Raw genomic sequence first — 27,062 nt, forward strand, 5'->3', positions numbered from 1 at the left:
ATCTGAATCTGTTCTTTTGGGGGCCATACAATTAATTTGGACAATCTATCATGTAAAACATCTGATGTACTGTAGGCTTTGACACATTAAACATATATGAAAAGAAAAGAAGTGGTAAGTTTAGTCTCATTCTCATACGTGTCAAAATGAAGCTTTGAAAGGGAGAAAGTCCAGGGCCAACTTTCAGGAATCCTGACACAAAACTGAAGACAACCATGAGTTTTGCATGAGATGGAAGTCCAGTTAAGTCCTGCACCATGTCATCGTTGTTCATAAAGGCTTCCTGGCTGAAGGAGAACTGGCTGACCTTTTCTCTTAGCTGACAAAACTTCTGCATGCAGTGCACTGCACTCATCTTTCAGTCTCTTCACAATGGCTTGGCAGGCTTCATTGGTGCATGGTACAATGTCCTAAGGTGGACATTCCGAACCAGAACTCTGTCACCTTCCTGCAGAGTGGAGTCAAGAACATGCTTGTCGAACCTTGCTTTGTTGCAATCAGCTGTTTTCTTTGCATTCTCCGTCGCAACTCTGTAACTCTCTTTAAGTTGGGATTTCAGGCTACTGACATATTGTGAATGTGAGCCTGGCTGATGGTTGACTGTTAGACCGAAGGCTAGGTCAACTGGCAATCTTGGCTGGCGCCCGAAAATTAGCTCATAAGGGGCTGTTGTCTCTTTCTTAGTACAATTATACGCATGTACTAATGGCTTAACATAATCTCGCCAGTGGCTCTTTTTTTGATTCTCTAGCGTTCCCAACATATTAAGTAGGGTCCTGTTGAACCGCTCGACAGGGTTCCCTCTCGGGTGGTATGGCGTAGTTTTTATCTTTTGAGTGCCAATAAGCTTGCACAGTTCTTTTATTGTTCGGGACTCAAAGTCTGGACATTGGTCACTATGGAGCTACTCAGGGATGCCATAATGGACGAGGAAGTGGTCCCATAAGCTCTTGGCCACTGTCCTGGCTTTCAGGTTCTGGGTAGGCACTGCAACTGCATATTTCGTAAAATGATCAGTTATAACCAGAATATCTTTGGTGTTACTGGAATCTGGTTCAACACTGAGAAAGTCTATGCACACAAGTTCGAGTGGTAGCTACAATGTTGACAAGCGGCGCAGTTTTCTCAGGCATGGTCTTGCGCCGTATACAGGGGTTGCAAGTTCTGATCTTAGCTTCCACCTCTGCTGACATTTTGGGCCAATAAAACCGCTTCCGCACCCATGTAGCCCATGTTGTCGTGCAGACTCTTCAGGACTGATGGTCTCAGGTCTTCAGGCAACACAAGCTGGTATTGAGTCTGGGCACTCTCTTTCCGCTTGCGATACAAGTTACCATTTACGACCTGAAGCTTGTTCCACTCCCTCAATAAGAGACCAAGCTCAGGGAGTTCCTTTCTCAGGAGTGGTGGGGGCCTCTCTCCAAACTCTATTTGTCTGAAGACTTCTCCAATACAGGGGTCTGCTTTTTGTTTCTCCGTCAATTCAGCTGTTGTTAACAGGGGAATGACAGGTAAGCCACCTAACTGATCCTCCTCCTCAAAGCTTTCTGGGAGAGCTCTTGGGTGGTGGGCAAGTGATTCCACTAAGGTGGGATGAGGTGGTGTTTCCCTAGAGTGACTGTTGACCACTTGGTGAACCAAGTGCCTCTCGCAGATGGCTTTGATGGGACTTTCATTCAGGTGTGCATAATCAGTTTCTGTCAAGTGTCTTTAGTCTGACCAGCTACAATAGTTTCAAGGTCTTTGCTGTAAAGCTTCACTTCTAAACTGGAGTCTACAGATTGTGTTTTTCTAACTTCAAGGGTCTTTAAGATGACTGTAACCATAGGGAAGAGACTCAGTTCTGGGGCATGATGTCTGCATACTGCTCATAAAGAGCATCTAAAGTTTTTGTACCTATCAACACGGATGTCAGAGTGGAGCGCATGTCAGGTACGACCAAGGCTAAGGTGGGCACTTTAATATCTGCTCCAAATGAGCTTTTGGGGAACTTGATAGTGACCTCGACATGACCAAGATAAGGGACGCTCTGACCATTAGCTCCTTCTATCTAAAGCAAATGAAATGAAATGAAAATGAAATGAAAAATACTTTATTAATCCCAAAGGGAAATTCAATATTGTAGTAGTAGTAATTTTTTTTTTTTTTTTTTTTTTTTTTTAAACAATCACATTAATTAATTAAGGGCTTTGTTCTTCAGCCTGATAGCTGCTGGAAGGAAGGATCTTCTGTATCTCTCTGTCTTGCATCGGACTTGAACAAGCCTCCCACTGAACACACTCTGTTGTTTCGTCACGGCGTTGTGTAGAGGGTGTGAAGGATCTTCCATTATCTTCGTCAGCTTGTACAGAATTCTTTTTTTGATGATCAACTCCAGCGGCTCCAGAGTTACTCCAAGCACAGATCCAGCTTTCTTGATCAGTTTGTTAATTCTTTTCAAGTCTCTGGTTCTGATGCCGCTGCCCCAGCAGATTGCTGCAAAGCTGATTGCACTTTCAACAACAGACCTGTAGAACATTTGCAACATTTTGGTGCAGACGTTAAAAGATCTCAGCTTCCTTAAGAAGTAGAGTCTGCTCTGACCTTTCTTGTAAATGTACTCAGTGTTGCTTTTCCACTCAAGTCTGTTGTCCAGCTGAACTCCAAGGTACTTGTATTCCTCCACCACCTCCACCTCCTCTCCCATGATGGAAACACTTCTATGTGTGTTCTTGTTCCTCCTGAAGTCAACAATCATCTCCTTTGTTTTCTTGGTATTCAAGATGAGATGATTGTCACCGCACCATTTCACAAACTGACCGACCAGTTCTCTGTACTCTGCTTCTTGTCCATCACTGATACACCCAACAACTGCTGAGTCATCAGAGTATTTCTGCAGATGACAGAACTCAGAGTTGTACTGGAAGTCTGAGGTGTACAGCGTGAATAGAAATGGTGAAAGTACAGTCCCTTGTGGTGTTCCAGTGCTGCTGACCACCATCTCAGACACACAACCTTTCAGTCTCACAAACTGTGGTCTGTTTGTGAGGTAGTCGTAAATCCAGGTGGTTGTGGAGGGATCCACCTGGAATTTCTGCAGCTTCTCACACAGCAGAGCAGGCTGAATCGTATTAAAAGCACTTGAGAAATCAAAGAACATGACCCTCAAAGTGCTGCCTGACTGGTCCAGATGAGAGTGGGCTCTCTGAAGCAGGTATATGATGGCATCTTCAACCCCAAGCCCATTACGGTATGCAAACTGTAATGGGTCCTGAAAGGTGTTCACCTGCTTGCTGAGGTGAGCCAGTAAGAGTCTCTCCAGGACTTTCATGACGTGAGATGTCAGGGCGACTGGTCTGTAGTCTTTTGGTTCAGCTGGTTGTGGTTTTTTAGGCACTGGAACAAGGCAGGATGTTTTCCACAGCACCGGGATTCTTCTCTGACTCAGGCTGGTGTTGAACAGGTGCTGGAGAATCGGACATAGCTGTTTTGAGCAGGTCTTGAGAACTCTGGGACTGACACCATCTGGACCTGCAGCCTTGTTCTGGTTCAGTTTCACCAGTTGTTGCATGACTTGGTTACAGGAGACAGACAGAGTGGAGGTGGAGGCAGAGGAGGTTTCAGGAAGTCCTGATGTGGAGGGAGATGAGGTTGTGTCCAGGTCCTTGACTGAGCTGCAGGGTGACAGAGTGGAGGTGTGACAGGAAAGCTGTGGGCTCATGGAGGGTGTGTGGCTAGTTGGGGTTGAAGCAGGAGATGAGCTAAACCTATTGAAGAACATGTTCAGTTCATTCGCTCTGTCCAGACCTCCATCGGTCTGATCCTCCTTTATCCCGAAGCCAGTGATCTTCTTCATTCCTGACCACACATCCCTCACATTGTTTTTCTGAAGCTTACTTTCCAACTTCTTCCTGTAGTCCTCCTTGCACTTCTTCGTTTGTGTTTTAAGTTGTTTTTGTGTGGACTTCAATAACTCCCTGTCTCCATCCCTAAAAGCTTTCTTTTTGATGTTCAGCAGCTTTTTCAGGTCACTGGTGATCCAGGGTTTGTTATTGGGGAAGCACCTCACTGTTCTTGTTGGAACGGTGCTGTCCACACAGAAGTTAATATAATCTGTCACACACTCAGTCAAGGCGTTGATGTCATCTCCATGAGGTTCACATAGGACGTTCCAGTCTGTAGCCTCGAAGCATCCTCTCAGAGCATCTTCAGCTTCATTAGACCAGGTTCTAATAGCCTTTCTAATGACTGGTTGTTGCTGAACGATGGGCTTGTAGGAGGAGGAGAGAAGAACTAGGTTATGGTCTGATCTTCCTAAAGGTGGCAGGGCAAAGGAGCTGTATGCATTTTTAATATTTGCATAAAATAAGTCCAACGTTTTGTTTTCTCTGGTGGAGCAGCTGACAAACTGTTGGAAAGTTGGTAGAGTTGCAGAGAGGGAGATGTTGTTAAAATCTCCAGAGATAGCCACAAATGCGTTTGGATGTTGTGTTTGAAGCCTGGCCACTACAGAGTTAATGACATCACAGGCTGCGTCTGGAGCGGTACCAGGTAATATATATACCGCTACCAGAATAACGCATGTGAACTCTCTGGGTAAATAATACGGGCGGAGACTCACAGCTAGCAGTTCAATGTCTCTTGTGCAGATCTTCTCTTTAACAGTGACATGTTCAGGATGACACCAGCGCTGGTTTACCAGCACCGCAATTCCACCTCCCTTCAACTTCCCGCTGAGTTGTTTATTGCGGTCTGCACGGACCGTCCTGAAGCCGTGTACAGACGCATTACAGTCTGGGATGTGTTCATGCAGCCATGTCTCGGTGAAGCACATAATACTGCACTCTCTGTATTCTTTAAGAGACCTGGTTAGCACCTGAAGTTCATCAATTTTGTTAGCTAGCGATCTCACGTTTCCCATAACAACCGTTGGAAGAAACGGTTTGAATCGCCACCGTTTTTCTCTCTGCCTCGCTCCTGCCCTGCATCCTCTTCTCTTTCTTTTCAACTCCGTTGGGATTTGAAGTGTTGTTTCACTGATAATCTTGAGTTTGGAGAGTTTTATCAGTTGATCCCGATGGTAAACAAGTCTCGTTGCCATGGAGACTCACAATAACAAGTCTTGCAAAAACAGAAAAATATTCAGAAAAATCTCCCGTATAGCACAGCCTCTGACCAGCGTGAAAAATCAACCCGAACAGACACAGATTGACAGCTGATGTCTTAAAAAAGACGGCTATATTGCAAAAAATCACGAGTTAAAAACAGAGCTACTACAATTGCTGCTGCCACCTAGCGGCGCATTCTAGAACCTTAATTGTTCAATGAGTGGATCGGTAGGTGGGACATGTGCTCTAGGTAGAAAGAATTGGGGATTGTTGTTACCTGAGAGCCTGAATCTAACAAGCAACTACATTCTTTTTCGCCTATAGTTACTTGTGCAGTGCACTTGGCCCCTACTAGACCCTTTGGCAGGATTACTGGCTGTTTTTCGATTTGAGAGTGCATGTAAGCTCTGTGCGGCATTCTTTTGGGATGCTTTATCTGTGCTCCAGTCCCTGTTTGTCCCTCAACTGGAACTGGTTCTAGTTTAAATGCTGAGGTGGGGTGCCATTTTTAATGCCCCAAGCTAGCTGCCTTTCCTTTAGCTGCTTCCTTTTTGATGCTACAAGAGAGAAGTTTGGCTCACCTTTACACTTGGGCTTAATATGCCCGTCCTCTCCACATCTAAAGTAATACCAGGGTTTCTGTCTATTGCTTGTGTTATTGTTTTTCCCTTGGCTATCAGACTGTAGCTTTTGAGATATTGGTGGCTACAGGTGACTTTTTAGTAGCTGTTTGGGGATCTACTGGTTTGGCAACTGTTTTAGCTTTTCCACAGTCTTTCTGGGTGATGCGTGTGAGCTGGGACTGTAGATCAGCTATTTGTTTCTTTGATCGAGAGTTAACTGAGATGACTTGCAGTCGTCTTCATACTGCATACAGATGCCTTGATAGTGGGAAGACACTTTCTGCTTTGGAACATTGAAATGCTGTTTCATGCGGGATTCTTTGGAAGTCCGCTTATCTTCCGCCATGCAGAGTAACAGGAGCAGTTCCGCAAAGGTGGGTGGGTCGCTTTTCTTTTGTTCAAGCTGAAGCTCAGATATCAGGATGTTGTCCCAACAGCCTCTAACAAACTGCCTGAGAAGCTGTCGGTCTAGGTCACTCGCATTTACACCTCTCCTCCTGAGGGTGATGTTCAGGATCACCTGCAGCTGTTGGAGAAAAGCTGAGGGTTTCTCACTACTATCTTGCATTGTGTTGAGATATTTCGCAAAGAGGTCATCTCCATCCTCAACCGTTTCATAAGCAGAATCCAAGATCTTCAAGTACACATTAAGGGGAGATTCAGGCGTCAAGTGTTTCACTATGTCGATAGCAGGTGATAGGAGACTTTCAAGGAGTTTTCTTGACTTGAATAGATCTGACTGTGTTGTGTCTTTGAGAAGTTCCACTCTAGAACGCCATGTCTCATAATCCACCTCATTGTTGGGTCGGGGGCAACGTCCAGAGAAGGATCTGAGTCTTAAGGAGGTGTGTGCTTGCAGGGCAGGATCTCCATTTCTTACTATATGTTCCACTATTACCTTCTGTATGTCAGGTGGATTGACATCAGAAAGTCTGACACTGGGCTGCACCCTTTCTTTGGATGGTGCTGGTGATAGGGACCCATGGCAATAAATATATTGTTCTGGGGCTGTGTCAAGTAAGGGACTTGTCCGTGCGGCAGTCTCAAGGGCATAGTGGTCTGGGGTATCAACTAAGGTTTGTTCCGTATCTTCACTTTGAGTCATGGAGTTGTCTAGGTCAACATTCTCACTAATGTTAGACAGCTCTTCTCTGAGAACTACTGCAAAGTCTTTGGCAGTCCGTTTGGCAATGTCCTTTAACTGTGACAGATAAGTCTGTGTAGCCGTGTTGCTAACTACAGGTGTATTGACACTGGCTAAGGCTCTAATGTGGTAACTGGTTTCACTCTGAGTCTTGCTGTCAAGTCTGTGTGGCAATGTAGGTAAGAGTGATTGTAAGGCTGTGCCGTACACATACTCCACAATAGCCTGTTTGTCTGACTCAGATTCAGGTGACTCAACTGGGAATATTCCTTGAATAGAACCATATTGTTGAAGAAAGTCATACAGTTCCTCATCAGCGTCTGTGCTGGTTATACCGCTAACTATTACTGAGTTAGGGATTTTCACATTACTCTTTTGAACTTCTTCCATATTGGATAGCTGAGAATTGTTTTATCTGGTCTCTGGTTTTATATTACTTTTTTTATTCTTTTATATTTTTGCCACTCCTGGCTGGCTCACCAAAATTTGTAGCACTTGTGTCAACCAACACCTCCAGATGTGCCACTGGACCAGTTCTAGGTTCTAAGGAGTGGGAAGTGAAGTAAGTGACTAGACCAGAGACCGTGACTTTAAATACAAAGCCCGGCAATTTAATACAACAATAAATGTGGTGAACAGCACACATGAAACCAACAACAAAAAAATATAATGTATTAACACTCCTGCAGGTTCTGATGGAAGGGTAAGTGAGCTAAGGTAACAGGTAAGTATTATTACCCCTTCTATTTTATCCACCTAGGTTAGAAGTAATTCTGATCAGGCTCAATTTAGATATACTAAACTGTTTAGTTCAGTTATTATATGGCCATTTATGTGAATAGGTTATTCCTATTTTGGATCTCCTATTTTATTTCCCTGAGTTAACACTGTTTCTTTTGTTCTCCCACAGGTAGGAAAAACACTTTCACAATTCCAAAGGCAATTTGGACCACAATAATCTCAGATCACAGTTTTAACAATCTTGAATAAAGAATACAATGAAAATGTGCGTTTTCAGTCAGTTCAGGCTCAAGTCCTGTTGTGCAGTCCAAAAAATAAAGTTCAGTTCCGGAAAGAATTTCAGTTCAGTTCAGTTCAAAGAAAGGAAGGGAAAAAAAAATAAGGAAGGTAGTTCACTTCCTAGCTTGGTTTAAATCAAATCCTTTCACTCCTACCGCTCTGGCAGCGAGTCACCTTCAACTTGTCCACAGAAGATCGCCTCACTTGCGTGATCATGAAGATAATCCAAAGTGGTCAGATCCGGGTCTGGCTCGCCATCTTGCATCCTTCCCACATGCAGACCACACGCCACGGATGAATGCTCGCTCTGACCAAGCTTCCAGTCAAGCAAACCAAAAAAACTGACCTGTGTAACAGGCCATACACAAAATAAATTATTTCTAATCATTCTAATACACATGAAAAGGTTTTACAGTAATTTGAGCCATAGCATTACTGCTGCAGTTATCCCGTGAATCTAAAATGGCTCCGGAGTAGCTTGCAAAAACTCACGGCTTATTCTTCCACAAAAGTACTGAACATGTCTCATATTAATACAATATACATTCACTCACACTGTCATGACAATCATTTACAGTGGTTACTCTTCAAACAAACCAAAGATATTAATTGGAAAGCAGTTTACCACGAAGGTTTTCTTCGACCATAGCTACGGTATTAGCATCAGCTTCCCGCTAGCTTTTCGCTAGCATATGAACAGGGTAGCACAATGAAAACACAATAAAAAACAAAACTCACCAAAACCCGTGTGGTTAATTCCCATCAATTTCCCCGTCTTCTTTTGACCAGGTAAGTACAGTTTTTAGGGTTTAAATCTCTTTCATACAGTGTTCATTGCTAGTCGCTTCTGCGTTCTCTTCTGCTCTCCTTCACGTCTCGGTGAATCTGTAGCCTCACTCAGGTGCTGCGACTCATCTCTTAAAGGGGCGGTGACATAATCCTCTAAAAGCACACTTCTAGTCCTACACAATAAATGGTTGCCCCAATAGCATTTTATAAGACTTTAATTAATTAAATGTACATTAAGTTTAACTAATTTATTTAACTTAGTTGTCCAACTTATTTATTGTTATTTTACATTTGATTTTAACATGGGTTAGAATTTACTTTGGGTAGTTTGAAGTGCATGGTGAGTCCAAAGACATTATACATGGCCTGGGGAAGATTCTCAGCAGTCATCACAATATTCCCTTCAAGATGATTCTCACCAAAGATGTGTCATGGTGAAGGGACTGCATGTGTGGAGATATATGTTCCTGCTCATGGCAGAGGATCCCCACTGGTACATCACTGTACAGACATTCCTCATCATCAGTATCAAAAAGAACACAGCATGATCACATCAGTATGAAAGAACAGTGATACAAACAGGCTCTGATGCAGATGTGTTTGCTCTGTTTAGTGTGCACCCACTGTTCAGGGCAGTTAATGCAACAGAAAATCCCTCAGGATTGTCAATCACAATTATAATATAAAGCTGCAAGCAGCGATGAAGGCCCTCGCACCTCTGGCACCGCTCCGGCCTATTGCACTGCTGCATCACCCTGCAACCTCCCGCCCACAATGCGCCTGCTCTCACCCGCATCCGTATACGCACTCGTCCACGGATTTTCTGCTTTAGGTGGTCATCCTCCGCCTCTGGGGATCAACTGGCATCTCACTGTGCCCAGCAATGACATTAGAATTGTTCCCGATCATGTTTCTGACAAACTGTGTGAAATAAATACAAAGAGAAGCATGATTTTAACACCTGCAAAATTTAACATGGCCAGTAGGTGGCACTAAAGTCGTTAATGTACAACCAGGTTCAGACTTTCAACAATGAGTTCATGAAGGATGATATTAATGAGTTTGAAATGGTTTTACAGGTATTAAAGGGTTAAAATGATGGGACTTCCTGTTCCCAGTGGGCGGGGCTATAGACATCTGGACATGAAAACGCTTTCCTGCATGTCCTGGCATGTTATATCAATATACCGAATATTATCGATGTCAGTCAAAGCAGTAGTTGGGGCTGATGGATGAAATAATTATAGGGGGCGCTATAGAGCCATTATTCCAGCATATGTCTATTTGAATCAGTTCCAGGCCTGACCACTGGCCTCCCTGCCGGGATTGGTGAAGATCAAGAGTTGGTTCAGTTACTAGTACTTCCTGTTCCATGGTGTTTTTTTTGCTGTAGGCAAGGCAAAAAAAAAAAATTAAAAAAGTAAAAACCAGAAAAAAGAAACTAAAATGCATGAAGTAAAGTTTGTGGATAAAAACAGTATTAAAACATGATTTTTTTTAAAGTTTAAAGATTCCAGCTGAAAGAACCAGATCCAGATCTGGACTCTAAATAAAATCTAGTCCATGCAGCAGAGAACAGGTGGGTCTTGAACCTGGATCTAAATAAACAGTGTTTCAGCTGATTTGAGGCTTTCTGGGAGTTTGTTCCAGACATGTGGAGCATAGAAGCTGAATGCAGCTTCTCCATGTCTGGTTCTGACTCTGGAACTGATAAGAAACTGGATCCAGATGACCTGAGGGTTCTGGTAGGTTCATACTGGGTCAAGAGGTCTCTGTAGTATTATGAAAGGGTTTTACCTGTAGTTGTTGATGTATGTCATACTTCATTGAGAATTAGGAAATTTGTAATATAATCATGTCATTCTTGATTCAGTGATTAGTACTGATTTTTATTTTTTCTGTTATATACATGTGAAGACATTTTAGACCAGACTGAGCATTCACCTAGACAGAAGAGGACATGGAGGCTTGAAAAATGTATAATAGTTGTTATTTTACAAGTTTTTTATGTTGTGCAAAATAAATATGGTTATTGTTATTTTGTAGTGTTCAATTAGTCTTTCTTTTGTATTTATTGGTGTTTGTGTTAAAGTTTTCTATACAAAGTCATTTGATGGATAAAGTTATTAGATATTGTTTTACACAATGATAAAGTTAATATTGAAAAAAAAGATGAGTATTTTCAGAAAGGCATTTTAAATTGGGAACGATTTTAAAGTGTATAGATTGTCTTATCCTTTTTTTTATTTCTGATAAAGCCATTAAATGTAAATGGATTAAGTATGTTTGTCATTAGTTAAGACATTAAACAGGGATGTGTTTAATTAGAAGTTGGGATGATAAGACAAAGGATAAACATGCAAGCAGTTCATCAAATGAAGTCTTGTAGAGGTTTGTATGTATTATTTATTTATACAGAGTTTTTCGTAATGGATTCAAAGTAAGCCTACGTTTCCACCGCGGGACCAACGTCATGTCAGCGTAACGCCGATGCAGACCGATGCAGAGTCCACATCACTGCAGACGCCGCAGCGATCCGCCTGTCGATCTCCCGCTCCATCCTTCCCTCACTCCTGAACAAGACCCCAAGATACTTGAACTCCTCCAGTTGGGGTAGGACCTCATTCCCGACCCGGAGAGAGCACTCCACCCTTTCTAGATGAGGTCCATGGTCTCGGATTTACTGTGGTCAAGCCAGCTGCCTCTCGCGTATCCGTGGTCAAGCCAGCCGCCACTGTATTTCCAGTGCGCATTTACACTCAGCTTTGTGGTAAAGCAACAACCATCAATCAATACTTCCGGATTTCAAAATAAAGAATTTCTTTTTCTCTGTCTTGTCTTGCAGTCCCTTTCAGATAGCAATAACGTGCAAATCTCTCTGGCATTAAAATAAATAAATGAAAATATGTATTAAGAACTTATACTACTTACACAAATAATATGAAAGACTTTTACTGTGTACTTTTCTAGTAATTCAATGTCAAAGTGCCTTATGGACAGCAAAAAGAAGCATTATCGTCTAACTTTGAAGTGGAATAAAAAGAAAAAGAACAGCTTTATTAAAATGTTATTTACTGAGGTTTTTCTTTACCTCCAGGTCACTGGTGGTTAAAGTCTAGCTGTTAAAGAGTGTTTTACATTTTATTTTGCTCACTATACATTTATATTTGGAATATAAAACCAGTCTTTCATGATCTCACCTTTGTGTGGGTGTATACCTTATGTATTATTGAGGTTAGTGGTTGAGAAAGTAGTAATGGTAAAGATGGAAAATAGCAAGTAAAAGAAGGAAAGAAGGGAAACGATGGAAGGAAAACAACTGATGAAACCTGTAGGGAAAGAAGGATCAGATGAGATGGTAGAGAGGTACAGTAAATACTACAGCATAATCTTTATTCTGAAAATTGCAAGTGACTGAAAACAGTTCACGTTCATCCTTTTGTTGCAGAAGATGTGCACTAAACAGCAGACGTCTGGAAAAGTAAAGCACAGCTTTGCCCAAGTACATTCCTTAAGATCTACTATCCTGTCCAGGGCTCCAGACTGCGACCAAATGGTGAGACAGTGCAAGTGAATTTTTCATCTACTCTACAATGGCGACTGATACGTTTGTCAGTCTTTTTCTTGTAGTAGTTATAACTGAATTTATTTTGTCGCTAACAAACTTCTGCTCCCCTCTTCAGCCCAGTCGTTCACAGTAATGCGCAAATTAGCTGCTGGTTTGCCAACTCAAACTAACTTCAGTATGAGAGAATGAGACAAACACCAACTTTTTTAGCCCTATAATTTACCTTAACTCCTCAAAAATGAATTAATTGTGTTTTGAAAACCCTTTTGTGTTCAGCATTTTTAAAGAAGCCTTATATTTGCCTCCTTTTGTGCATTTATTCTGATACAAAACCACTTATTTTTGTTTACTATTTCAACAAAAATCTTATATTGCACAAATGAACAAAAAATGGCAAACAAATTCACAAAACAGAACAAGAAGCAAACATAAGAAAGCCGCATTAATGTGCTCAGTGTAGGTTGGCATTCAGAAAAATAAGATGCCTCATCTTGGATGGCTGATCCGGTTTCCCCCCTCTGTGAGAAGGGTTTGATGACATGACACACTCACTCACGTACTCTCCTCACAGCTGTCTGCTGTCTCACCTGCAGTGTATGGTATGATCCTATATCCTCACATGTGATTGGCTGCCTGCAGGCCATGCAGGCCAATCCAAGCAAAGCAGTGCCATGAGTAGAGCTGGGGCTGAGCACTGAGAGTTAGCACGCAGCAAAAGGAAAAAAAAACTGGGAGTCGGCTCTCACTCGATGGGTGACGGCTCTTCTGATTCACTACCAAGCATCGGCTCTCAGAGCCAGCTTTTTCGCGCATGGCACATCACTAGATGTGTGTGTGAGTGGGGATGAACAACCACTGTGACTGATTGGCTTATGTGTGCAAAGAGGCAGGTCTTGGGAGAATTTATTACTCCAGAATATCAGTCCCTAAAGCTGTTTATTGCCAGGAAGTACATGGAACAGATGTAGGATGTGCGCATGCACTTACACCCGTCTGTAAATCAGAATCAACTCTAAAGCGGGCGTATGTGAGGGAACGCCTTCCCACACCCACATGGTGGCTATAAATGGTCTGGTGAACGCCTATAATAAATATTCATCACATCATTTGCGTGATGGCTCGGAAGGGAAAAAAGAGTTAAGAAGTGGAATTTTTCAGCGTGTGAGAGAGAGATCCTGATGGACCACCTTGACAAACGTAAAAATGTTTAATTGGTGGGCATGGCGTGGGCATTACTGGTGTCAGAAAGACAGAAAAGTGGCAGCAGGTTGAGATGCTGTCATCGCAGTGTCAGAAGGGAAGACACGCCAGAGGTATTGGAACTTGTGGCTAGATATCTCAGATATCTTCAATCCAGGAGATTGAAATTTGAATCCCACAGGGATGAACAGTAACACCTTCCACTTTTGGCCTTGAGAAAGATACTACGGCACACAGTAAATTGTTTTGGAGAAACTATCTGGATCTGGTCTGCTATCTTGTATGGACTATGGCGTTGACTCTGGTCTGGTCTATGGTCTGGTAACTGGCCTGGATTCTGGTTTGGACTCTGTCCTGGTCTCTGGCTTAGAATGCGGGCTAGACTCTGGCCAGGATTTTGGTCTGGACTCTGGTCTGGACTCTGGTATGGTCTATGGTGGGAGTTGTGGCCTGGACTCTGGTCTGGACCCTGGACTCTGGTCTGGACTCTTGTATGGTCTATGGTGTGATTTGTGGCCTGGACTCTGGTCTGGACTCTGGTATGGTCTATGGTGGGATTTGTGGCCTGGACTCTGGTCTGGACCCTGGACTCTGGTCTGGACTCTTGTATGGTCTATGGTGTGATTTGTGGCCTGGACTCTGGTCTGGACTCTGGTATGGTCTATGTTGTGATTTGTGGCCTGGACTCTGGTCTGGCCTCTGGTATGGTCTATGGTGTGATTTGTGGCCTGGACTCTGGTCTGGACTCTGGTCTGGTCTATGGTGTGATTTGTGGCCTGGACTCTGGTCTGGAATCTGATATGGTCTATGGAGTGATTTGTGGCCTGGACTCTGGTATGTTCTTTGGTGTGATTTGTGGCCTGGCTTCTGGTCTGGACTCTGGTATGGTCTATGGAGTGATTTGTGGCCTGGACTCTGGTATGTTCTTTGGTGTGATTTGTGGCCTGGCTTCTGGTCTGGACTCTGGTATGGTCTATGGTGTGATTTGTGGCCTGGACTCTGGTCTGGTCTATGGTGTCATTTGTGGCCTGGACTCTGGTCTGGACTCTGGTATGGTCTATGGTGTGATTTGTGGCCTGGACTCTGGTCTGGTCTATGGTGTCATTTGTGGCCTGGACTCTGGTCTGGACTCTGGTATGGTCTATGGTGTGATTTGTGGCTTGGACTCTGGTCTGGTCTATGGTGTGATTTGTGGCCTGGACTCTGGGATGGACTCTGGTATGGTCTATGGTGGGAGTTGTGGCCTGGACTCTGGTCTGGACCCTGGACTCTGGTCTGGACTCTTGTATGGTCTATGGTGTGATTTGTGGCCTGGACTCTGGTCTGGACTCTGGTATGGTCTATGGTGGGATTTGTGGCCTGGACTCTGGCCTGGACCCTGGACTCTGGTCTGGACTCTTGTATGGTCTATGGTGTGATTTGTGGCCTGGACTCTGGTCTGCACTCTGGTATGGTCTATGTTGTGATTTGTGGCCTGAACTCTGGTCTGGCCTCTGGTATGGTCTATGGTGTGATTTGTGGCCTGGACTCTGGTCTGGAATCTGATATGGTCTATGGAGTGATTTGTGGCCTGGACTCTGGTATGTTCTTTGGTGTGATTTGTGGCCTGGCTTCTGGTCTGGACTCTGGTATGGTCTATGGTGTGATTTGTGGCCTGGACTCTGGTCTGGACTCTGGTATGGTCTATGTTGTGATTTGTGGCCTGAACTCTGGTCTGGCCTCTGGTATGGTCTATGGTGTGATTTGTAGCCTGGACTCTGGTCTGGTCTATGGTGTGATTTGTGGCTTGGACTCTGGTCTGGACTCTGGTATGGTCTATGGTGTTATTTGTGGCCTGGACTCTGGTCTGGACTCTGGTATGGTCTATGGTGTGATTTGTGGCCTGGACTCTGGTCTGGACTCTGGTATGGTCTATGGTGGGATTTGTGGCCTGGACTCTGGTCTGGACCCTGGACTCTGGTCTGGACTCTTGTATGGTCTATGGTGTGATTTGTGGCCTGGACTCTGGTCTGGACTCTGGTATGGTCTATGTTGTGATTTGTGGCCTGAACTCTGGTCTGGCCTCTGGTATGGTCTATGGTGTGATTTGTGGCCTGGACTCTGGTCTGGACTCTGGTCTGGTCTATGGTGTGATTTGTGGCCTGGACTCTGGTCTGGAATCTGGTATGGTCTATGGAGTGATTTGTGGCCTGGACTCTGGTATGTTCTTTGGTGTGATTTGTGGCCTGGCTTCTGGTCTGGACTCTGGTATGGTCTATGGTGTGATTTGTGGCCTGGACTCTGGTCTGGACTCTGGTATGGTCTATGGTGTGATTTGTGGCCTGGACTCTGGTCTGGACTCTGGTATGGTCTATGGTGTGATTTGTGGCCTGGACTCTGGTCTGGTCTATGGTGTCATTTGTGGCCTGGACTCTGGTCTGGACTCTGGTATGGTCTATGGTGTGATTTGTGGCTTGGACTCTGGTCTGGTCTATGGTGTGATTTGTGGCCTGGACTCTGGGATGGACTCTGGTATGGTCTATGGTGGGATTTGTGGCCTGGACTCTGGTCTGGACACTGGACTCTGGTCTGGACTCTTGTATGGTCTATGGTGTGATTTGTGGCCTGGACTCTGGTCTGGACTCTGGTATGGTCTATGGTGGGATTTGTGGCCTGGACTCTGGTCTGGACTCTGGTATGGTCTATGTTGTGATTTGTGGCCTAGACTCTGGTCTGGCCTCTGGTATGGTCTATGGTGTGATTTGTGGCCTGGGCTCTGGTCTGGTCTATGGTGTGATTTGTGGCCTGGACTCTGGTCTGGAATCTGGTATGGTCTATGGAGTGATTTGTGGCCTGGACTCTGGTATGTTCTTTGGTGTGATTTGTGGCCTGGCTTCTGGTCTGGACTCTGGTATGGTCTATGGTGTGATTTGTGGCCTGGACTCTGGTCTGGACTCTGGTATGGTCTATGGTGTGATTTGTGGCCTGGACTCTGGTCTGGACTCTGGTATGGTCTATGGTGTGATTTGTGGCCTGGACTCTGGTCTGGTCTATGGTGTCATTTGTGGCCTGGACTCTGGTCTGGACTCTGGTATGGTCTATGGTGTGATTTGTGGCTTGGACTCTGGTCTGGTCTATGGTGTGATTTGTGGCCTGGACTCTGGGATGGACTCTGGTATGGTCTATGGTGGGATTTGTGGCCTGGACTCTGGTCTGGACACTGGACTCTGGTCTGGACTCTTGTATGGTCTATGGTGTGATTTGTGGCCTGGACTCTGGTCTGGACTCTGGTATGGTCTATGGTGGGATTTGTGGCCTGGACTCTGGTCTGGACTCTGGTATGGTCTATGTTGTGATTTGTGGCCTGGACTCTGGTCTGGCCTCTGGTATGGTCTATGGTGTGATTTGTGGCCTGGGCTCTGGTCTGGTCTATGGTGTGATTTGTGGCCTGGACTCTGGTCTGGAATCTGGTATGGTCTATGGAGTGATTTGTGGCCTGGACTCTGGTATGTTCTTTGGTGTGATTTGTGGCCTGGCTTCTGGTCTGGACTCTGGTATGGTCTATGGTGTGATTTGTAGCCTGGACTCTGGTCTGGTCTATGGTGTGATTTGTGGCTTGGACTCTGGTCTGGACTCTGGTATGGTCTATGGTGTGATTTGTGGCCTGGACTCTGGTCTGGACTCTGGTATGGTCTATGGTGTGATTTGTGGCCTGGACTCTGGTCTGGACTCTGGTATGGTCTATGGTGTGATTTGTGGCCTGGACTCTGGTCTGGTCTATGGTGTGATTTGTGGCCTGGACTCTGGTCTGGACTCTGGTCTGGTCTATGTTGTGATTTGTGGCCTGAACTCTGGTCTGGACTCTGGTATGGTCTATGGTGTGATTTGTGGCCTGGACTCTGGTCTGGTCTATGGTGTCATTTGTGGCCTGGACTCTGGTATGGTCTATGGTGTGATTTGTGGCTTGGACTCTGGTCTGGTCTATGGTGTGATTTGTGGCCTGGACTCTGGGATGGACTTTGGTCTGGTCTATGGTGTGTTTTGTGGCCTGGACTCTGGTCTGGACTCTGGTCTGGTCTATGGTGTGATTTGTGGCCTGGACTCTGGTCTGGACTCTGGTCTGGTCTATGGTCTGGTTTTTGGTCTGGACTCTGGTCTGGATAAACTGACCTGAGTCATTTGATCTCAGAGTCCTGCTGGGTTGTTATTGTCTCGTGAACGATCTGCTGAGTTAAATGAAATTATGAGAACATTATTAGAGAAAAGTGGAGTTAATATAAGTTTTCAGGAAGGTCGTGTTTCTCTGAATGATAAAGAAACTGACAGGTGGACAGTGATGCTCTGGCCATGCAGTAAGTAGTAAAGTTTGGTGTTGCGGTGATTCTAGCTTGGGATGTAGTGAAATCAAAGTAGCAGTAGGAGGGTGATGGCCTCTCGCCTTCATCTGTTTCTATTTCCCACCCAGTTCTGACATACCTCACCACACAAGCACACAGGCGAGAAATTAAGTGTGAGGAAATGCTGATAGTGTTGCTAACGTTATATGTCATATGGTTACTGACAACACACAAACTTACAAGCATCACCACAACATATCGATCTTGGAGCTCTTGTGGGAGCTTTTCTTTCACTATGCACACTTCCATGCAGCCTGATACTGGCACATACCAACTGGAAACTAGAAGCACAATGTACTGGGAGAAGCTTGGAGACGTGTGGGACAGTTAGCAAATGGGTTGTCATCAGCGTAATGGTCAGTTATTGCAACATCTCTGGTCCATTGGTCTCTCTGGTCATATTCAATTTCAGCCAGTATGACTTTGTGCTGCTCTGCCATTAGCTGACAGATATGTTGCTCTGCTGTAGACTTTATGGGTCCAGACAAATTTTAAGGCCAATTGACTTTTAATATGAATCACGCTGGGATGCCAAGGACTCATCCCATCACTGGAAATTAAACCCTATAGCAAACATTCTTACAAACGGCCACATGTGAAGCACACACACACACACACCCTTGTGGAGTTATTAATGGCTTAAGTGAGTACTGTGATTGTTTTCCCTGCAACTAGACAAGCATCATGTGTTGCAGTCTGCAACACTTGTGGAGAAATCAACGATAAATTCAGACCTTTCCATTTAAGGCTGTCAGCACTGCACAGTCCCAGCCTCTGGCTTCGCCCTCGGGCTCTTTAGGTTTAATGGTCTCCCTCCCAATTGATCCCATCAACATTACTAAAACTTTCTCATTTTGTTTGTCTCACAAGAAAGTCAACTGAATTTACACACTTGCACCCTTTAATTGTTAACACACAGAATTTAATGGTATTCTTATCAATTGATAGTAGTTAAAAATATTCTCTGTTACTTTGGTCTGTATTTATATAGTACTTTTATCCAAAGCACTTTACACGTACGTCACATTCTCACATTAATGGTGGAAGCTGTGATGCAAGGTGCTCAACCACGACCCATCAGGAGCAATTAGGGGCTCGTGTCTTGCTCAGGGACACCATAACATGAGCTATCCAGGCCAGGATCGAACCGGCAACCCTTGGGCTATAGGACGACCGCTTTACCCACTGAGCAAGGCTGTCCACTTTGGTTTCAGGAAGCAGAACCATCATTTATCAGACCCTTCTTTGTGGAACCAGCTCCCAGGGTTCAAGGCAGACATCTATAGTACTTCAAGATTAGGCTTAAAGATTAGGGGGTACTGACAGGCAGATTGGTGCGGCAGTCTGTCGGGGTGAAGGAGGAGCCTAGGCGAATCTCTCAATTTACTGGCCAGTCACCGTTTCTACCCTCACCTAGGTTCATGAGCTGTGGATTGTGACCAAATGAAAGAGATTGCAAAGTCTGGACTTCCATGCTTACACTGTTCGACATTTCTGTGATTTCTACAGTAATTTACTACATATCATACAGAATTTAGCTGTAAATCATCTTTACAGTGAGTAACTGTAATTTACATTACATTATGGGAGTTTTAAGTCATGTGTGACTCTATTTACAGTGGATTACTGTAGTTCTTGAAATTACTGTTCTTTACTGCACTTAACAGTCATTTTGACTCTTACTTTTTTCAAGACTTAACGTGTCATTTTTTGTCTCATCAATTATTTTCCGTTTGGACTGATCAGGTTTTCCATAAATCAGGAACAAACCAATGTTGGGAAGTTTGCTGGTAGGACTGGCCTTAGACAGGCAGGTGCCCTAGGTAAAACAGGACTTTTGCCCGCCCCCCTTATGCGGGAAAATTCTTACTGAAACTGAAGCCACATAACTCAGTCGCACACATTTTATAACTAATGTACAAATTCTTGTGTCTTTATTAACAAACAAAACAAAGTCACACTGAAACACTAAACTAAATAAGCTGCTACAAAAACGATAAATAGAACAAAATAAATTACATTTTGTTCAAAATAAATAACGTTTTAGTTAGTTAAGTACTAATCCTAAAACAATGTAAAACAGTGCAATAAAAAAACACACATTAAACTATACAAACTGTTACAATTATGCTAAACAAAACAAAATAATGACACTGTGTAAAACACTAAATTAATCAAGCAATCAAATTTAATTTTAGAAGCAAGTTATTTAGATAACTCCCTCATGTCCTTCCAGCCACCAGGCCACCACTCAGAGACACAGACTGTCTGTCTGGATTCATCTTTATGTCGTTTCTGCATTCAGTGTTCTTCATGTAGATCTGCTGAGATCCAAATATTATTTAATAATTGTTAAATAAAAAAAACATACACGTTCAGCAGTCCTTATTCTTGTTGAATTAACCGACATTCCTCTCTGAGGGCTTCTGGTGAAGACCATGAGGTCTCCTCTCTAGCAGCTTCTACAGGGGCCTGTTGTGGCTGCAAAAATGTTCTCAATCGCATCTGAACAAATACAAATTTAACACATTACTTTAAATTAGCATTAGCATTAAATAGCTGTATCCCTGCAATAAACAGCTGTATAAACACTGCATTGCAAATACAATTAGAACATTTTTACATCACATTAAACCTTTACTTTATGTCATTTTGACATTATGACATGCATGCTTTTTATTGCATAATATAGGCGGTACCTTAATTATTGTGTTGTTCCGATGTTGTTGTCATGGTACAGTAGCATCTATGCTAGCTAGCGTTAGCTGACTGTCGATGTAAAAATGAAAAGTTAGCGGCCCTAGTGTTCAGTAACTCAGACATGCCTCTACTTTGGGCTCGTTTTTCCTCCTTCCTACGTTTTCTGTAAGCAGCACCTGATGGCTTGGATTGTCTTTTTATTATAAACGTTTTTAATCATTTTATTGTTAGCAACTCACCACAAGGTGACGTCATCCATCAGTATCATGACGAACCTGGATGAGCCGCTCCACCCCTCCACCTCACACTGCCAGCCGCCGCCGCAGGTCCGGCGTGGAGGTCGTCATCGTCACAGAATATTTTTAGAGTTTGTTTTGTCTAGCTATTATTTACGAGGAAATGAAATCAAATTAGAGTAAAAATTTTATTTATTTATTTATATATTATTTTGTTTGCTTTTGACGGTAATTTGACGCCCCTTCAAGCAGATGGTGCCCTATGCCCAGGTGCCTCATTTATAAAACTGTGCGTAGCAAAGCAAACTACAGGCGGCATCTGTGGTGCAAAAAGGAAATGCTGCACACTTCAACTTTCAGAGTCATAAAAGCCTAAATAAATCAATAAAAATCCACCTCTTGTGTGAAGCGTTGCATCACTTCTAGACCTCCAGTCTGTCCCACTCTGCTGGATCTCAGAATAATGACAAGCTTATTTTCTGCATGTTCTTTTACTGGCTGGTAAATGTTGGCAGCAAACTCTCCACCTCATCATTTACTTAATTTTATTCTGGACTGTTGGTGTCGCCGTTTCCCATTTCCCCAGAGTTTCAGTAGAGGTAGGAACATTCTCCCACCAAGTTTGGTTTTCATAAATCCCAAAAGTTGACTATATTTGGCGTACGCTGGTTTTTGTTCCTACACACGCTTTCTAAATAAAGCCCCAGGGCCAGCCCTGTTTGCTGGACAGGTTAGTCACTTAGTAAACACCGGGAAGGACATTCAGACTGCACTTCAGCGGAATTGGTTCATGAAACAACACAACGGAGAGATTTTCTTTATTAAATAGAAAGGAGGAACAGGGAAGCATTCAATGTAAAAGTTTTAAAAACCTAAAATGTCCTGATGATAATGTCCGTTTTCTTTAGCCGCTTAAATGTGTTTGGTTTGTTTTCCTAGCATTTCTGATCACTTTCAGACCAAACTGACGTTTCATTTCACAAAAAAACAATGACATTATAATCACTTTGTAAAAACACAAGTTTAGCTTACATCAAAATAAATGAGGTTGCAGAAAGTCCGTTCAAACAGCAAAGTGAAACCTGGAAGTAAATTTTACTTTGCATGAGAAGAGAGAAAAGATCTAACAGTACTAGTGTTTTACGTGTAGAGAGAAGTCTACTTAAGATTCCACATATATCAACATCCTACATTCACAGAAATACCATAACAATGTTGACAATATTTATTACAGTTATTTGTGTAAAGTCTTTCAAGTGGAATATTTATTCATTTTCCATATCTGCTTTATCCTTTCCAGGGTCATGGCAGCTCCCACTGAAACCAGCAACCACGCCAACAACCAACCATTTACTCTCTTACTCATCCCTACAATCAATGTGGTCACTAGTTCCCCCTAAATTTATGATTTTGGACTGAGAGGAAACCCAAATACCTGCTAAAACGATGAAACTCAACACAAAAAGACATGGGACCACAGTCAAACTAAAGATCTTCCAGCTGTGAAGTAAGTCTGCAAATCTAAACACCACTAAGCAAACATTATACCACAAAAAACAAGTCAAATAGGGACATTTTAATTCACATCTATGGGAGCACCAAAGAACAAACAGTGAGTGATGGATATCTTGGCAATAAGGAAGCTGATTACATGTTGAACATATTATTCATCTTTTAACTTTTATGTTTTACTTATTTGTTTAATCTGGAGTTGTTTTGCTAAAACAATACTCTGTTCCTTGAATTTATTTGTAATGTTGATATGATAAAATCATCAGAGTCTACTCAACATGGACGTCAACACATCTTTAACGTAATTATTTAAGAAAATCTGTAAATAAACGTAATTAAGAAAATCAGCTGAACGGCCAATGAACAAGAAGCAAAACAGAATACATGAAAGGTAACGAACTTACAAAATAAAACAGAAAACAAGACAATGAACTGAAAGGATAACAAAACCAAATAAAAACACAAAGACCACCACAGCTTTTAGAAATACTGGCGTCCCCCCATTATCCCCCAAACATCTCAAGAGAGCAAAATGAAGATCAAAAATAATTTAAAATGGAAATAACTGTTTCACACAAACCTTTCCTGTGTCTGCACTCCTGTTCGGTCCTATTCTTTTTGTCCTCTTCTTCCTACTTCCTGTATCCTCATCCATCTCTCCTGCCAAAGTCTATCACAAACACTTATAGTAAGATTGTTTGTCTTTATCCAGATTAGCTACACACATCTTTCTATGGGCACTAGTCTGAAAAGACATTGAAATTTGTGCTTAGATGTTCAACACGGACCAGAAGTTAACCTGACCTAAAAATCTGATCAATGTGCCTTGAATACTGCTGCAGGTACCAACTCCTCATTACGACCACATACAACTCCACCATTTGATTTTTTTCACTTTCTTTATATTGTTCTCAGACTTTCAGTTCACAGTAAAGCCAGTTTTACAGAAACTGTCAATGAATAAAAAGCACAATGAGATCAACATCGAGCAATTTTCTATTTTTTTTTATTATTAAACCCTGTTTATAGCTGTTCTCATCTCAGAAAACTCCTAACAACTATTCTCACATCATTTAAAAATTTAGTTTAAACATCTTTTTATTTTAATCTATGTTTACACTTGTGTGTATGATGAAATGGTAATAACTCTTTAATAAGAGGAGAACTGCTTTCACTGACAATTAAACTAAATTCTGCTTTATAAATAATATTGATAAATTAAATCAAATGAAAAAATGGAGTCAACTTCTGCTTTGTGTGTTTTCACAAAACCTTTCAAATGTAATATCAATGCAAATTAAACAATATAATTTTCTTTTACTTCATCAAATACACTCCTAAACGCGCGCGCTTGTACACACACACACACACACACACACACACACACACACACACACACACACACACAATCATTCTTTATCCAGACCAACGCGCGTGCAGGGACAGAAAGAGAGAGAAAGAGAGAGGGGGAGGGAGGGAGGGGAGCAGAAGGGATGAACAGATAGAACTTGCTACTATTGGTCAGTCGTTGCAGCTTTTGGTCCATCATCGTCCCACAGATGGGCTCGTGCCTTGGTGTGCGTCACTGTGGCAACGTGTCTCAGAGATGTGGTCGGACTGAAAGTCAGGGGGGTCCCTGGAGCCCGGGGCCCAGCAGAGGTGTGTTTCCTTAAATCCCCTTGTTATCTGCTTCTCTTCTGATCTTACTTCCACAGTCTGCAGCTGACCGTCATGACTTCTAAGGCCGAGCTTAACTGGACATCGGAACCTGGAAAAAGGAGGCGCGGTTCTCTAGACCAGCCTCCTCCTCCACCCAGCTCCAACAAGCCGCTGACGCCCTTCAGCATCGAGGACATCCTCAGGAAGCCATGCGGGAGAAGGAACCAGTCCGTAAGCGGAGCGGCGTTCCCGGTTTCTCCCGGAGAGAACGCGCCCTCAGCGGGTCACATTTTGTCCGCGCACGCGCTCCTTAGTCAGAGTTCTCCTCTCTGCGCGCTGCAGGAGTTGACCAGCAAAACCTTTAAAGGCCTGGAGGACAGCGTCCTGCAGGCTGCAGAGGGTAAGTATCTATCTATCTATCTATCTATCTATCTATCTATCTATCTATCTATCTATCTATGAAAAAATAATGCCATACATAAAAAATAAATTTATATATATATATATATATATATATATATATATATATATATATATATATATATATATACTGGAAGATGTGTTTTTTTTTTACTATTGATCTAGTATTAATGAACACTTAGTGATAAACAAATATTGAAATTATCCAACCGCAAGAAAAATATTTTTAATAAAAATATTCAGAAATATTCATGCCTAAAACACACAAAAACACAATCTGGATTATTTTGTTAGCATTAAATATTTTCATCATCAATATGAATTTGTAAATTAGATTTGTTTTATAATGATAAAGGATAAAAGTCTATTAATGATACCTATAAATGAAGGTTTGCATTCATGCAGAAGAAATTAGAATAAAAACCAGCTGGGATATATTTGACATTTTTAAGATCAGCATAGTTGTTATTGTTGACCATAGTTAATGACAACCTTTATTTAACCAGAGAAGTCAACTGAGAACCTATTTAATGCAGACATGTCATGAACACTTCCTTAGTGAACTTCTGAATGATGATGATGATGATGATGATGATGATGATCTGATCCCTGGTTCTGTCTACCAGGCAGAGATGGCGTGACCCTGTTCGGTCAGAGGACCAGGCAGAAGAAGAGGCGGAAGTCTCGCACCGCCTTCACCAACCATCAGATCTTTGAGCTGGAGAAACGGTTTCTGTACCAGAAGTACCTGAGCCCAGCGGACCGGGATCAGCTCTCTCAGCATCTGGGTCTGACCAGCGCGCAGGTCATCACGTGGTTTCAGAACCGGCGGGCTAAACTGAAGCGGGACCTGGAGGAGATGAAGGCCGACGTTGAGTCTGCTAAAGCTGCGGGTTCTGCGGACCTGAAGAAGCTCACCAGGGCCAAGCTGGTGAGGTCCTCACCGGGAGGTCCGGGTGGGGTCTCCACCCCAGCCCACACCATGCAGGACCGAGTCCCACCCACAGCCATGCAGACCCCCAGCAGCTTGGACCCTACCCGGTCCCACATTTCTACATCCCCAGCAGAACTGTCCCAGAACCCGGACCGGATGAGCAGGTTCTCTTCGGAGGATGAAGACGAGGACATCGATGTGAACGACTGAAACAGCACCACGCGATCACTGAAGGTCCAAAACCCACTAAGTCAGGGCTCTGCCTCTGACGCAGGATTTATATCGGTCACAATGACAAAAGCCATCTCACAAACACGCGTGCGCGCTCACAGAACGCACGTGCCCTTTATGCGAAACTAGATGAACAAAACATACAAAGACAAATGCGTGCGCACACAGCCTCCTCCTCCAGGGTCCAGATGAGATTTGATGGCATGTTTCAGATGATTTTAGGTTTGATGAGCCAGAAGTTTCCTGAACGACCACCATCATTTCTATAACCTTCAAGTGCCTGTGAAGTTATTTTTCTTTAAAACGCTGAAAAAAACATCCCAAACCCACTCACTCCGGAAACTCCACTTTCTCTGATGGACCTGCAGCTTTCCTCTTCAGCCTGCTTTCTGACAGGATTCAGCTGGTCTTCAGCTTCTAGCCAGAGAGGCCATAAGATTGAGGGATGCCCCTCTCTTTTACCAGATACTTTGATGGATTAACTTAACCCATGTTTTAGAAAACTAGACCTTATTTGTGGCACATAATGAAGACACATTTGCACTTCATCTGGCCACTGCTTCATAACACAATCATGAATATGAATGGGTCTCAGCGGGAGGGTCAGGCCTTGTGTTCATTGTGGACCTCCACAATGAACACAAGGCCTATAGAGAGAGAACCTATTTACAGATTTGTGTATATTCTCTCTCTCTCTCTCTCTCTCTCTCTCTCTCTCTCTCTCTCTATATATATATATATATATATATATATATATATATATATATATATATATATATATATATATATATGTATATATATAATTGCGATCAATTGTATTGTTATGTAAAAAATGTCCCTTTCCTCTAAAAGAAGGCCTACAGCTATATGAAGAAAATGCAGTAAATTTTGGTTTACCAACACTAAAGCAGGGGTGTTCAACCTGTGGCTCTGGAGCAGCAAGTTGGTCTCTGGACCTTCAACAATGGCTCTTTATACATGGCTAAACATGTTTAAAAAAACTAACTAATGTTTTTAAATATAGATGTAATATTTTTTCTGATTTTTCATGGTATAATTGCATTGAATTTCCACAACATAATGACATTAAAAGTGCCAGTAATATATTTTTTTAATCTATTTTCTTGTCATTAGGTTGGAAAGTATGGGCTTTTATTTTATTTTATTTTTACATAATGTTTCACAAATATCTTCCAATGAGGCATCATCGTCCTGGAATAATGTTTAAAAAACTTAGGAGTTAAAATCGCACCTATCCATTGATGGTTTTAGAGTCTTATAAAGAACGCAGTGAAAGGGGAAGGTAATTACTGCTACTGAAAAGAAGAACGCTGTCTTTTTTTATTATCATTTGTGCTTCATATGTGTTTCATATTTGATTTTATATGGCTACTATCTTGGCCAGGTCTAACTTGTAAAGCAGATTTTTAATCTCAATACAACAATCTGGTTAAATAAAAGTGTCCATTTTTATTGTGTCATATTGATAATTAAGTGAAGATATTTTCCAAGAAAATTACGTTTTTTATTCTAATTCTAGTGCATAATGAGATTTTCCAAGCA

General features: G+C 42.7%; 1 protein-coding gene across 1 annotated transcript; it reads left to right on the forward strand.

Moving 5' to 3' along the window:
• Positions 1-22,082: 22,082 nt before the first annotated feature.
• On the forward strand, positions 22,083-26,219 carry LOC121655750 (transcription factor LBX1-like). The gene is made up of 3 exons (XM_042010571.1): positions 22,083-22,250; positions 23,971-24,314; positions 24,961-26,219. The coding sequence occupies exons 2-3, from the start codon at positions 23,987-23,989 to the stop codon at positions 25,476-25,478; spliced, it is 846 nt and encodes a 281-aa protein (XP_041866505.1). The 5' UTR covers positions 22,083-22,250; positions 23,971-23,986; the 3' UTR covers positions 25,479-26,219.
• Positions 26,220-27,062: the final 843 nt, after the last annotated feature.

Source organism: Melanotaenia boesemani, chromosome 16 (assembly GCF_017639745.1).
Source record: "Melanotaenia boesemani isolate fMelBoe1 chromosome 16, fMelBoe1.pri, whole genome shotgun sequence".
Lineage (NCBI taxonomy): Eukaryota > Metazoa > Chordata > Actinopteri > Atheriniformes > Melanotaeniidae > Melanotaenia > Melanotaenia boesemani.

Bases quoted from the DNA above. Each gene is read 5' to 3' on its own strand.
- LOC121655750 (XM_042010571.1), top strand. From the start codon at position 23,987: ATGACTTCTAAGGCCGAGCTTAACTGGACATCGGAACCTGGAAAAAGG. The intron at 24,315-24,960 runs GTAAGTATCTAT...TCTGTCTACCAG, and splicing joins CGTCCTGCAGGCTGCAGAGG to GCAGAGATGGCGTGACCCTG.